The sequence below is a fragment of the Manacus candei genome, unplaced genomic scaffold (genome assembly GCF_025592945.1).
Source record: "Manacus candei isolate 608988 ecotype Guabito, Panama unplaced genomic scaffold, ASM2559294v1 h1tg000014l, whole genome shotgun sequence".
Classification (NCBI taxonomy): Eukaryota; Metazoa; Chordata; class Aves; order Passeriformes; family Pipridae; genus Manacus; species Manacus candei.
In genome coordinates this window covers 61,472,475-61,485,273 of record NW_026138062.1, presented here as the reverse complement: position 1 = coordinate 61,485,273, position 12,799 = coordinate 61,472,475, and the positions used below count along the sequence as shown (strand labels likewise).

The following is a 12,799-nucleotide window of genomic DNA, read 5'->3' as shown; positions in this document are numbered from 1 at the left end:
AATTAAAAGATACCAATAAATGATCACTGGGCATGCATACATTCAAGCTCTGTTTCTATGCTGTTTTATGTATCATAGTAACTGCAATATTATAATTAATATATTGACTGCGTACCTGAATAATAGCTGCTAAAACCTCATCATGCTTTAGGAAGTCAGGCAGAATTTATCTTTGGTTTAATTAGAGATGGACAGATTCATTTTTTTAGTACAAGAAAGGATAAGGGGTTGGGTATAGATGCCAAATCTGTTGATCCTGTAAGTGATGTTGTACTCCAAACAATCTGAATGGCTCCTTTCCCTTTTCAGTGGACACGACTGGACATGACATATGCCACAAGGACATGCATTTTACATGTATATTGCACACGATTAGCAAAGGGTCTATATTTGCCAATCCTCCCAGTTTAGCCCCTCCTGCTGCTGTGCATTGCTCTCTCACAGAGGCAGTAGTACAAGACTGCTGCTGCCTGCTGTTAACACCCTCTATGTCTTCAGCTCAATGCAGATAATCAATGTTTCCCCTGTAATAGTGGAAATATTAATAGTAGGTTTATGTTCCAGGACAGCACCTTTCTAGCTGAACGTCCCTCAGCAGATGAATCGACAGTCAGCAATGCCTTGCCCTTTGATTACACCAAACCAGACTCCACTTCAGACAGTGAACAGTCCAGTGACAGTGAAATCCAGCCAAGACCAGAATCCGTGGACTCAGAGGCCGGTTTGGCACCTGAAGCTCCACTTTCCTCAGAGGCTGACGACACTTCTTTGCCTGATGGGCTGAATTTAGAGGATGGGAGTCAGACTCCTCATTTGATCCCTGCACCAGTGTTAGAGCATGATTCTGAGGACTCTCTGGAATGGTTTTCACCCCCCAGTTCTTTAGATGGTAAGTTAATGCCATTGACTGGAGCTTAAATTTGGATGCCAGTGTTTTCTGATACTCACCAAATTACAGTTCACCAAAATGACTTTTCAAAACATCTAAAAATTGGCTTTCTTTCTCTGCTAGTTTTTACCTTTCTTGTATGCATATACTTAAGAACAATATACCAAGGTAAAATGTTTGTAATAGCTAATAATGCCTGTTTATCCCTTCTGGAAATGATACACACATGATGCTTGTTTAATTTCATAGAATTAATTTTGCATGTCTTGACTTGGCCCATATAATATCTGAATGGAAAGTGGGACAGGTCAACATGGGTCCATCTGACTTTGGCATACAAAAGCCAGGATATATTATGGGAAACATGGAATACAGATCTACAGATAATAAAGTTAATGTAATTTGACCCTTTTTATCATAAACAACAACTAATGGGAAATTTATTTTTATTTTTAATAGTTGAAGATACTGGACTATCTGAAGATCTTTTGCCTTCAAGTCCCTCTCACCTTGTGCCTGAAGAATTTCCGTCTACAGATGATTATGCAGTTCCTCTGCTTCCTGCACCAACAGTGGCCTCTTCATCAGTCATAGAGACTGATGTTAAAGAAATAGTATCTGCTGAGAAGGAAGAAGAAACTCAAGGTAGTCCTGAGGGCAGTGACAGTGCAGACTCTGTGGAAGAAATTCCTTTTCCCTTAGAAGTACCCCCTATGGAAGATGAAACTGATATGTTTCTTGGAGATAGAGTTATATATGATGATGGGTCTGGTTCAGCTTTTGATGGTTCAGGAAAAGAAATGGAATCAAGTATCTGGCCTTGGGAAGAAGCAACACTGGAACCAGTTTTTTACCCTGGTCCTGATAGCTGGCTTGAAGATGACAATGAGTCTTTGTTAATCAAAACTGAGGATATTCCTGAAGGCATGATCTTAGACTATATTCTCAACTCTGAGAATAAATTAGATTATGATCCTTCCAAAGATGAGAATGAACATATAGTCAATATAAAAGATTTCCTTGATGAGTCTGAAATATTTGTCTTTCCAGAGACTACAACTCCGCCAGTACCTCTGTTACAGACAGAAGAGCCATCATCTGTGGAACCATCTACACAGGCAGAAACACTGGGCATGTATGATTCTTCTTTTGTTAAACCATCCTTGGTTTTGGAGCCTTCGGTGGATCATTCTGCTGTAGACATGCCAACTGGAGAGGTGCCTGTCTCACCACAGTACACAGATCTGTCTGTGGAAGATCGTCTGCTTACATCTACAGAGACTGTCAGTATGGAGCAACCTGAAGAGTCTAGTGTAGATCAGAACATAATTTCTGAAGAAATTGAACACCAAAAGGAAGACAGGACAATGGTAGAAGAACTATACACAGTGAAGCAGTCAGATGTAATGGAAGCTGCTACAATAGGACACTTGGACACAAGCTCTTCAGGAACCATTCTGCCTGCAGGTCCTTCCATGGTAAAGCCTGATGCTTCCACAGAGGAGCAGCAAACCCTAGATTCATCATTGGCAGGCCAAGACACTACTGGATCAGCAGTGAAGAGACCAGCTGATGTTTGGCCTACTGACAGAACACTAGAAACCTCCTTAGATCAGACAGTGCAATTAGCAACGCCAGCTGCCCCTCAAGTTTCAACTGCAGTTTCTTCTGTGATAGATCAGACCACTGTCCTGGAGGACTTTGCTGGGCAGGGTGCTACAGACCATGTTTCCATGAGTTTCAGCACTGCTGTGAAGTATGAAACAGTGAGAGTAACAACAAGCCCCACTGAGCTTCCATCCCATCTCCCTCCTGTGGGAACCACAACATCACTGTCTGTGGCTGCCTCAACAAAGCTGGGAGATGAAACGACAAGAGCCCTAGATATTTCAGTAGACCTGGACCGTGTGAGCACTGTCCACTTTTTTCCTGAGCAGACTGAGGAGGGAAGGAGAATGACCGAAAGTCACATGGAGCTAACAACTCGTATCCAGTCCACAGAGATGGCCAGTGTGGCTTGGGCCACACATGAAACTCACTATAGCAGTACTGTCCCATCCCGAGCTCTAGTTGTGTTTTTCAGTCTTCGGGTTACCAACATGATGTTTTCAGAGGACCTCTTTAATAAAAACTCCCCTGAATACAAAGCATTGGAACAGCGGTTCTTGGAACTGGTGAGAATGACTTCTATACTAAATGTCCATGACCAGATAGACACAAATTGTTGGCATTGATGTTTAATAATCTCTCTTGCAGAGAGCAACTCAAAACTGGTGTTTACAGATATGATTTTTGTCCCCCCCCCAGGAAAATTCTGTCTGGAGACAGGTGGTGGGATGTTTGTCTTTTATTTAGTCAATATTCCCTCTAAAGCAGAACTTTTTAGTTCACTTTTTAGTGATGAGGTAACTTTTCTGCAACACATTCAACCTATCCTAAGAGGTGGCTCAGGGAGCTAAGCTGGTCCTTCCCTGGCTGATGACTAGCAAAGCCTCACAGGAGTTATGCAGCAACAACTGCCAAGTTTTAGCTGGGAAATTCACCTCTTCTAACTGAAATGAATATTTTTTTGTGGGAGATAAGGGAACAAAGAACAGAGGGGGAAGTGGGACATGCTTCAAGGAAAAACCCTGTGAAATAGCAGTTATGGCTGGTGCTTAGATCAAGGGAGAACTGTATTTCTGAATCATAAGTTTTTAGAAACTGTCTGACAACTGGTATACTCTTAAGAGATGCCTGAAGTACTCAGGCTCCTGGCAGGCTGCCAGCACAGAACTCAGTTGGGTAAAGGTTAATGCCTTTGCTGCGGGATTTGGATAAAGTCATTCAGACTCCTGCTGTCTGATGCAGTAACAGTGCAACAGAACTGAGTAGAGAGAGATTCAAAGATTCAGCTTTTCTGTCACATCTCCTGTGTTGCAGCTGGTGCCCTACCTTCAGTCAAATCTGACGGGATTCCAGAATCTGGAAATCCTGAACTTCAGAAACGGCAGCATTGTGGTGAACAGCCGAATGAAATTTGCCAAACCTGTGCCTCGGAACGTCACCAATGCTGTGTACTTGATCCTGGAAGACTTCTGCAACACTGCATATCACACCATGAACCTGGCCATTGATAAATACTCCCTGGATGTGGAATCGGGTAAGGACAGCAGGGAAATGCAGTGTAAAAGCAAGGCATTTAGAACAATTTCTGCTTTAAGTACTAAGGATCCCAGCAGCTCAGAGACTGCCCACTGATTTTCACAGACTGGGCTTCAGAAACACAATCTTTCAGAGTTTAAACAAACAAATAAAAATCTGTTATGGGACTAAAGAGATGAAGATAAAAGTGGGACTCAGACAGAGCAAGCTGTATGGGATCCATATAGAATTATGGAGACAAATTGACTCATGTAATACTCTATACAATACCACTGCACTTTACCTGGGGAGCGAGGGAGTAGCCTGCTCAGGTAGAACAGTGGTGCTCATCTCTCTTTTGTTTAGTTTCATGTGTGGTATGAACTTATTCCATGTGGTTACTCCGACAGGTGGTAGCCAGTTTAGCTGCCAGGTGAGCATCTGCACAGGTAACAGCCGCTGCCTCATTCTTGTGGTAAGGCCTTGATTGCACTAAATAGTTACAGGCCCTCTTGGTTCACTTCTCTGATACAGGGAGAAAGTTTTTTTTCTCTGTCCAATTAACCAGTAGTGGAGAAAGTTTTTTTTCTCTGTCCAATTAACCAGTAGTTTACCATATAAGCAACTCAAAAATATTGCCTGGTTAGAGAAAAACAAGAGTGCTGACCTGTTGGCAAATGGTAACTGTTCTTCACAGGTAGCTCTCTTAAAAAGATGGTCTAATTAGCATGAAAAAATCTTCTGATGTTGATCATTTAGGTGTATGCCAGCCTCTTAAGCTTGATACAAGTGAGATCTCTTGAATGCTATAAGCTTGTGTTCCTTGCAGACAAAAAGGCAAATCCCCTCATAGCAGATGGTGAGTGCCCAAAGTCCCACTGCCCTTCCCTATATGCTGCCTAGGTTTTCTGTAACAAGAAATGCTGGAGTTCAGCTGTGTTTTACTCATTTGCAAAATATAGTTCCAGCAGAGAGAGAAAAGTAAGAAAAAGATCACTTTATATACTTGTTTTTTTGATTGTTTTGTTGAGTGGTCTTCTCTGTGCCACTGGCATGCACTGTGCAGACAGAGGAATACTTGCTAGTGCTTGTTCACCTCAGCAGAACCTTTTGTTACTTGGGAGAGATGCACACTGGATTTTTGTGGATTAACTAAGAGACCATTAGAGAAAATGGCAGCAGACAGGCAGCACTTTGCCTCAATTAGGGTTCTCCTCTATCATTAATATATTCTGCTCTATGTATTGTCAGGTGAGCAAGCAGATCCCTGCAAGTTCCAGGCCTGCAATGAATTCTCCGAGTGCTTAGTAAATCGCTGGAGTGGAGAAGCTGAGTGTGTCTGCAACCCTGGCTACCTGAGCATTGACGGGCTGCCGTGCAACAGCATTTGTGATCTGCAACCAAACTTCTGCCTGAATGATGGCAAGTGTGACATAAGCCCTGGGCAAGGGGCCATCTGTAGGTAGGTCATCCTGCTGTTTGAAGTTGTGCTTCCTGTATGAAAACCCTTTATTGTCTCCTGTGTTGTAGCATTCTACAAGATTTGTCTGAAATTCTGTACAATAATGTATAACAAGTGAGTAGATATTATCGTTCATGTTATGCTGCTGTGTGCAAGTCCCAATTTTAACATTAGTTTTCCTGTGTATATATCAGAAATGAGACAGTAACAGATTATTTCCTGATGTTTCTATTCTATTAAGCTAACTAGGAAAAATGGTTGCACACACAGTTGTTCAAATCATTTGCATTGACCTTTGGGGACAGAATTTATCTCCAGAGGTTCTGTGAAGTAGCAAAGTGTTGGATAATGTCATATAACATATAGGAGTTAATTCCATCACAAAAGTTCATCCCTGAAAGGCAGACTGATAGAGAACAAATATTTTAAATATAATGCTTTTGTTTAAGAAAAAGTTATAAGAGTAAATACTGGACATTTGGCAAAAATCATTTGTGATTCATAAAAGGATCAAGGCACAGGCCCTATAGTTCAAATTTTTGCTTAAAAAAAGATATAGATGCATCTGAACAGGATTGCTGTATTTTGCAGGCAATGGAAAAGACTTAGTACAAGATACAGACAAATTGATGCTGCTGCTGACACTGCATTTAATTTTTTACTTTTCAAGCAAACTAACAGTCTATTTTTAAAAGCAAAATATACCTATCAGCAAAAGTTAAGAGAATTATTGCAAAGAAAAATATTATTACTAGTAGTTATTATTTATTTCATGTGATTTTTCTTTTTAAAGCTTACCTAGAACATCTTTCAAGTCAGAGTCCTAGTATTTAACAGAAGAAAAAAATTTTAAAAACTATAAAAATGGGTACTATCACAGATGTATTATAACTTTGATAATATTTGTATAGTAGTATTAATTAGAAGCAGGTAGGTATCTGAAATCCAGCATGTTCCAGTCTGTATTTATTAAGAACTTTCTGAAAAAGCCTGAAGTATTACTTGCTACTTTCAGAAACTATTTCAGATAATTATGTTAGAAAACTTAATTTACTGATGTTTCTTATCAATAAGGTTCATTGCTGTGTCGTACCACCTTACAATTCCTTGAGTTTTTACAGTAAAAACTCCCAAACACACATAATGCAAATATATTATTTTTCCTGGTGTATTTAAAGTCAGTATTAACATTAAAGTTCTCATGTTTAAAACCGAAGTAAGGCAGGAATACTGAATACTGTTTTGGGCAACCATTCCAAAGATACAATCTTGAACATAGACTTCTTTCTATCATTTATTTTGTGTATCTATTTAACAAACCATTGTGGAGTTCACTACACTATAACATTTTGCTCAGTTAACACACCTTCATTTGTATTTATGTTACAAGATGATAAAGGCAACTGCTATATCAGTTGTACGGTACTGGATATGTCACATGCAAGGCTCAGGCAAGGCAGGACTTTTTACTTAGTCTAAACACCTTCCAGTTTTAACAAATCACAGGATACTCTAAACTGCAAAAACCAGTGACTTTTTCCATCACAAATACATTACCCTTTTACTCTTTTACCTATCTTCATTAAATTCAGTAATTGGGGTAGTTCCTCCTGGAGAAGAGAAGGCTCCTATGAGGTCTTCCTATGGCCTTTCCATATTTAAAGGGGGCTTATAAGAAAGATGAGGACAAACTCTTTATCAGGGCCTGTTGCAATAGGACAAGGTTTTAAACTAAAAGAGGATAGACTTAGACTAGATATAAGGAAGAAATTTTGTACAATGTGGATGGGGAAACACTGGAACAGGTTGTCAAGAGAGGTGATAGATGCCCCACACTTGGATTGGATGGGGCTCTGAGCATCCTGGTATAGTTGAAGATGTCCCTGCTTATTGCAGGGGTTTGGACTAGGTGGCTTTTGAAGGTCTCTTTCAACCAAAACTGTCATATGATTCTATACCAAAAAGAATGTTCGCAATAATAATAATAATGAAGAAAATTGGTGATCGAACAACGCGAACCTATTTATTGAGGTGACTTAACTGAGGGCACACCCTAATGAGAAGTTAAATACAGTAATCAAAGCTTTTGCTGGTGCTTAATTTCCCTGTGTTTCTTTGCGGCAGGTGTCGTGTGGGAGAGAACTGGTGGTACAGGGGGGAGCACTGTGAAGAGTATGTGTCTGAGCCACTGGTTGTGGGTATTGCAATTGCTTCTGTGGCAGGATTTCTTCTTGTGGCATCTGCTGTCATCTTCTTCTTGGCCAGGACCCTTCGAGACCAGTATACAAAGAGTGACAGCGGTGACTCACAGGGGTAAGTGACACCGTCTGATACTTTAGAACACATCAGCTGCAATAAGGATAATTCTGTCGTAAGTCTTATATCACACAGTTGACAAGCGACAGGATGTGCAGGCACCTCCAAATGCCAGGCTTCCTGAGTCTATCTGCTGCCCTTCCAGGCTGCAGAGAAGCTCACAGTTTGTTTATTGCTCCCCCAGGCAGGGTGACAGCCTCTCGTCCATTGAGAATGCAGTTAAATACAACCCCATGTATGAAAGTGATACGACTGGCTACAGCCATTATTACCGGAGATATCCTCAGCTAACGTCCTACAGTTCCACCAGTGCAGAGACATCCACAGACTACAGCAGTGAAGAGATCAGGCACATTTATGAAAACAGTGAGCTTACTAAGGAGGTAAATGATCTTATTTTCATAGTGTCATGGGAAAGATCATGTAAGCAGTAAGCTTATTCCACACTTCTAACCTCCGAGGTGGGCCCTGTCTTTCCCCAGTGTCTGTGCTCTGGATAAACAAAATGCAGCTATGACTGCTGCAACTACTTAAGAGAAGACAGAAAGGGTTTTTTTTCCTGCTTGCTTTTAGGTGCAGAGAAAGGAATGGGTTTGTTCTGACCTGTAATGAATTTCACATAAAAAAGGAGCTGACTCTTTAAGTGACTTCACAGGATTTGGGGAGGTTTAATGTGTTGCTCAACACAACCTTTACCTTTTAATGCTAACTATCTTATGTAAGAGGAGTTACCCAGTGAAAAACTGGTACATCCAGGTCTTTTCACAGGTTTTTTTGTTTTGGGTACTTTTTGATGTTTTTTAAAGTTTAGGTCTTTCTATAACCTGCAAGTTAGATCACATCCTTCTCCTTTCTTCCTGAATACACAGTATCCAAGGTTTACTCTAGAAAGCTAAAAAGAAGGGATTTATTTACATCCTAAAACTAACCACATATCCTTAAGAAATTGTGAGAGGAGTGAATCCACCATGTAACTGGAATACTACTGAAATAGTAGGCGAAGTATCTGTGAGAGATAAATGGTTTGTCAAAGCCTGTTGAAATAACACATTCTGTCCAAACACTGGTTTTGGTTGAAAAGTAAAGTATTACTGAATTCAGATGAAGTGCTTCACTTAAAAAAAAAAACAAAAAACAAACAACAAAAAAAACCCAAACCCAAAAAAACTCCAACAAACAAAAAAAAACCCCACAAAGTGTCGGAGTGCACAGTTTCAAGCTCTACTCCTTGCAGCAGCAATGCAAAGGAGTTTTATTTTCCAAAAACCAGAAAACAGCTATTTCAGTAGTATTCTAGTTTCTATTATGTACTTACAATTCTGTGTCTTCTATTCTAGGAGATTCAGGACAGAATTCGAATTATAGAGCTCTACGCTAAAGATCGTCAGTTTGCAGAGTTTGTTAGGCAGCATCAAATGTGAGTGAAATGTCTTGTCTGCATATCTAACTCCTTTGATGTTTGCTCCTGTGGCCTTTACTACATTACAGTATTTTTTAAGGGTCTAGAAACTCTGGGACACTAAAGGCTAAGATTTCAACATTATTTTTGAAGAGGTTCGACCCTTTAAAAATACTTAATAATCACTGTTAAAAGTAGACAGCCCCAGAAAGTATGTTAAAAACAGTGAAGAGGAATCCCAAAGTTAATGGGTGTCAGAGCTCTAACATCAGTTTAGGTCCTTGAAAGCATAGATAGAACCTTCTTAACTCTCCTAATGTGTTTCCCATTGCCTAGTGTTCTACTTAAAATAGAAATTTTGAAAGCACGTTAGTTTATCTTGGCAACTAAACCAAAACCTGACAGATCACTAGTACGATCCTGTCTGGTATGGTGGGCTCTTACCATCATAGAAAGTTTACAATTCCAAACAATTAACCAACCTGAGCTGTGTGCATTGATGAAAGCTAAGCAAGAAGAAGGTCATCAAGGAATTAATTATTAGCATATACACTCTCATGAACTCCCACTGTAGCAAGCAGCAAATCACAGCTTGCTGAGTTAGTTTGAAAGATACTGTAGTAAAATTCCTTGGGATTCTGTTAAAAATAGCTACAGTAGCAAACAACTTATGTTCTCAGATCTTCAGCTGTAATTTTTTTTAATTGAAAATAACAGCAGTTCACATTTTTCCATGTCAGTAGTTCATTTTTTCATCTTGAAAAGCATCAGCGTCTGAATTTTCCACAGCTGGAAAGCAGTAAGGGCTGTCTTATATAAGCCTTGAATCCAATGTTTGAAAGAGATGAGCTTAATCATTCCTTCTCTGTTTTTCATTTCAGGAAGCTGCTTTAAGAAAAAAAGAAATTGATAGAATACACGTGGGAGATAAAGACTACCTTGTTGCCACAGCAACGGGCTCAGATGTAACTGCAAAGTTACTTATAGTCTTAACATTGCATGGATGGATACAGATGTTTTCTAAATGAATGACTAAAATGTACAGATGTCTGTTTATCTCAATTACTTCTGGCTTTTCCGTGTAAAGTGACATTTTTGAGAGGCGATCAGAAGTGACAGAGGTTATGAAAGTTCATTTTTATTTAACTCCAAAATGGACAGTGAAAGTTTTGTACACAAAGGCAAAAAAATCTCCTCGGGCAAGAGAAGATACATGCACAACCAAAATAAAATGCTCATTGAAAATCCCTGTCTGGCATTTATCCCCTCACTGGAGGCTCCAGTAGTATTTCATGGGTACAAAACACTAGTGGGAAGGAGGGAAGGAGTTGTAGGGGGAGAACTATTGTGCTAGAATTGTGTTAGCATTATTTTAAAACATTCCCGTTATCGACACAAACATAACTTCACTGGAAAAACCTTCCTTCTGTACAGATGCCCGATGTATGTTTTGCCACCTGGCATCAGCAAAACAGACGACAGCACTGAGCCTGCAGGCCTCCTCAGGGCTCTCCCCAGCAATCAGCATCCTCACTGCCTGTGACCCCAGGGGAGCCTTGGCAAGGCAGGGCAGTTCTGCTGCAGTGCAGTACAGTGTCTTTAAAGCCAGGATGGTTGGTTCTCCAGCTGTTTCTGGCAGACACACCAACTGAGGCACTGAAGGGCTGCTATCATACAAAATGTTCTGTGAGGCTTAAGTGACTAACATTGACTTTTTTTGTATGTGGATAATTGGTTTCATATTTTGTAAGTTGATATGCATTATTTATTTGTTGTGTGTTTCCTTATCGGCTTATTTTCATCATGGATTTAATCGTTGAAATAGAAAGATGGCTAGTTTTAATGATGAAATGCTACAGTGGCATCGTGCCCATCCTTTTATATATATTATATTTAGTGTTTACTTAGTGTTGAATTGAGCCAACTAATACTTGTATTTTCTTTACTGAACTGGGCAATAGCCTTCCATGAGCTCCCTTTCAAATCAGGCTGCAGTATTTAAGTGCATCCATATTTAGTAGGTTGCAGCACTTTTCTGTGGGGAAGGGGAAAAGTGAGATTATTCTTAGTTTAGTGGAAATCAGCATGGAATTCCTTAAACAGAAGAAGTCGGCCTGAAACATTTTAAAATAACTTGAGATTTACAGAAACAGACTTTTACCTTCAAGTTATGAAGAGAGTTCTGACTACATGTTAAGGTGTGTTGGGGCTCTGTTCAGTCACTCAGTGACTCATTTAAGGCATTAACACAGCTGTCAGGGTTAGGGCACAATTATGATCACATTAGCTTATGCAAGCAAAAATGGCCAAGTTATTTATATCTACGATGTCTCTAGTTCTTGGCCCACATGTGCCAACAGCTACCTGATACTTTTTAGTATCTTTAGTACTTTTATTAATAGTGAGAATTACTTAATAATTGTCTATAGGCAGCTTAGCTAAATAACTGAATACTTCAATGCAATTCTTCTACGTGTCCCAGAGAACCTCACTGGATCACTGGTGTAGTACCTTCTTGCCTTGAGTGGCAGGGGATGGGTATCAGAGCCACACATTTGTCTAAGAAATGCTTATAGAAACCACTGTAAGCCAAAGTAATGCCAGACAGCAGTTAGTAATATGGTGCTGCTCAACACTTTCGTGACCAGGTGTTATGAGACAGAGGCCCCATTCTACTGGGTGGCCCAAGGGCTGTCAGAGCAGCTGGTCCAGAGTTTCTGAGGCACAGCCCACTCCTCCTGGCCCTGCAGCAGAATGGCTGAGCCATCCTGTAACACCAGGGCCTGTGATCATAGCAGAGAACTACTGGGCTCAGGGTAGGCATCAGCTTGTGACTCGTTTCTGTGCAGCTCAGCTGCCAGCCCTGGGAGCTTCAGTGCTGCTCCTGCTAAGTGCAGCAGTGGATGGCAGCTGGGATCAGGCATGTTTTAAAGGTATTTTTAGTATTTTCTATGCACAAGCTGAGAAGAGGCTTGGTTACACTGAGTATGAGGTATTTCAGTGTATATACAGTGATATTTTCTTTGTGTGTGTGTGTATACATATGGACATGACAGTATCTTTTCACAACAATAAAAAACTATTTCCAAAATATTTTTTCTATAAAATTCATGCACAGACTATGAGTTGGACACGGATAAGGCATCTTAGCCATGACCATTTAAGCATGTAGGACCAGAAAGTCTGTTTTTTGTTTGGGTTTTTTTTTTTCAACAGGGTTGGCTAAGCTGTTAAACTCCTTTGCTAACAAAAGTGCCAAATGTAGTTCATTAATGCTTGTGAGATTGTAGTCTAAATATTCATTCTGGAAAGCACATACCTAAGTACCTTGCTTTTAGTGAAACTCTTTGCCTATTTTGAAGATGTTTTGTCCCTAATCAAAGAGCCAAAGCATGTCATTACTAAGGTGATCTCGAAATCTTAAAACCAAAACTGACTCCCTCTGCTTCAAACCTCTTCACCTGAACTGTTTGGTGATGCATCTTGCAACATGCCAAGAACTTAGTGAATGACTGACTTTCTTTGACATTTTCCCAATCTAAGGCAGAGATAAAGCACTCTAAATATCCTAACAAAAAAAAAAAAAAAATAAAAAAAGCCCAACCCAAAC

General features: G+C 40.1%; 1 protein-coding gene across 1 annotated transcript in view; it reads left to right on the top strand.

Annotated features, from left to right (window-relative positions):
- IMPG2 (interphotoreceptor matrix proteoglycan 2) overlaps positions 1-12,276 on the top strand; it is a 59,080-nt gene extending 46,804 nt beyond the window's left edge. The window contains exons 12-19 of the mRNA XM_051780935.1: positions 565-889; positions 1,349-3,063; positions 3,812-4,031; positions 5,264-5,474; positions 7,599-7,787; positions 7,975-8,173; positions 9,128-9,207; positions 10,071-12,276. Coding sequence (XP_051636895.1) covers positions 565-889; positions 1,349-3,063; positions 3,812-4,031; positions 5,264-5,474; positions 7,599-7,787; positions 7,975-8,173; positions 9,128-9,207; positions 10,071-10,083 — 2,952 coding nt within the window. The 3' untranslated portion in view covers positions 10,084-12,276. The remainder of the gene's footprint in view (positions 1-564; positions 890-1,348; positions 3,064-3,811; positions 4,032-5,263; positions 5,475-7,598; positions 7,788-7,974; positions 8,174-9,127; positions 9,208-10,070) is intronic.
- The last annotated feature ends 523 nt before the right edge of the window (positions 12,277-12,799 follow it).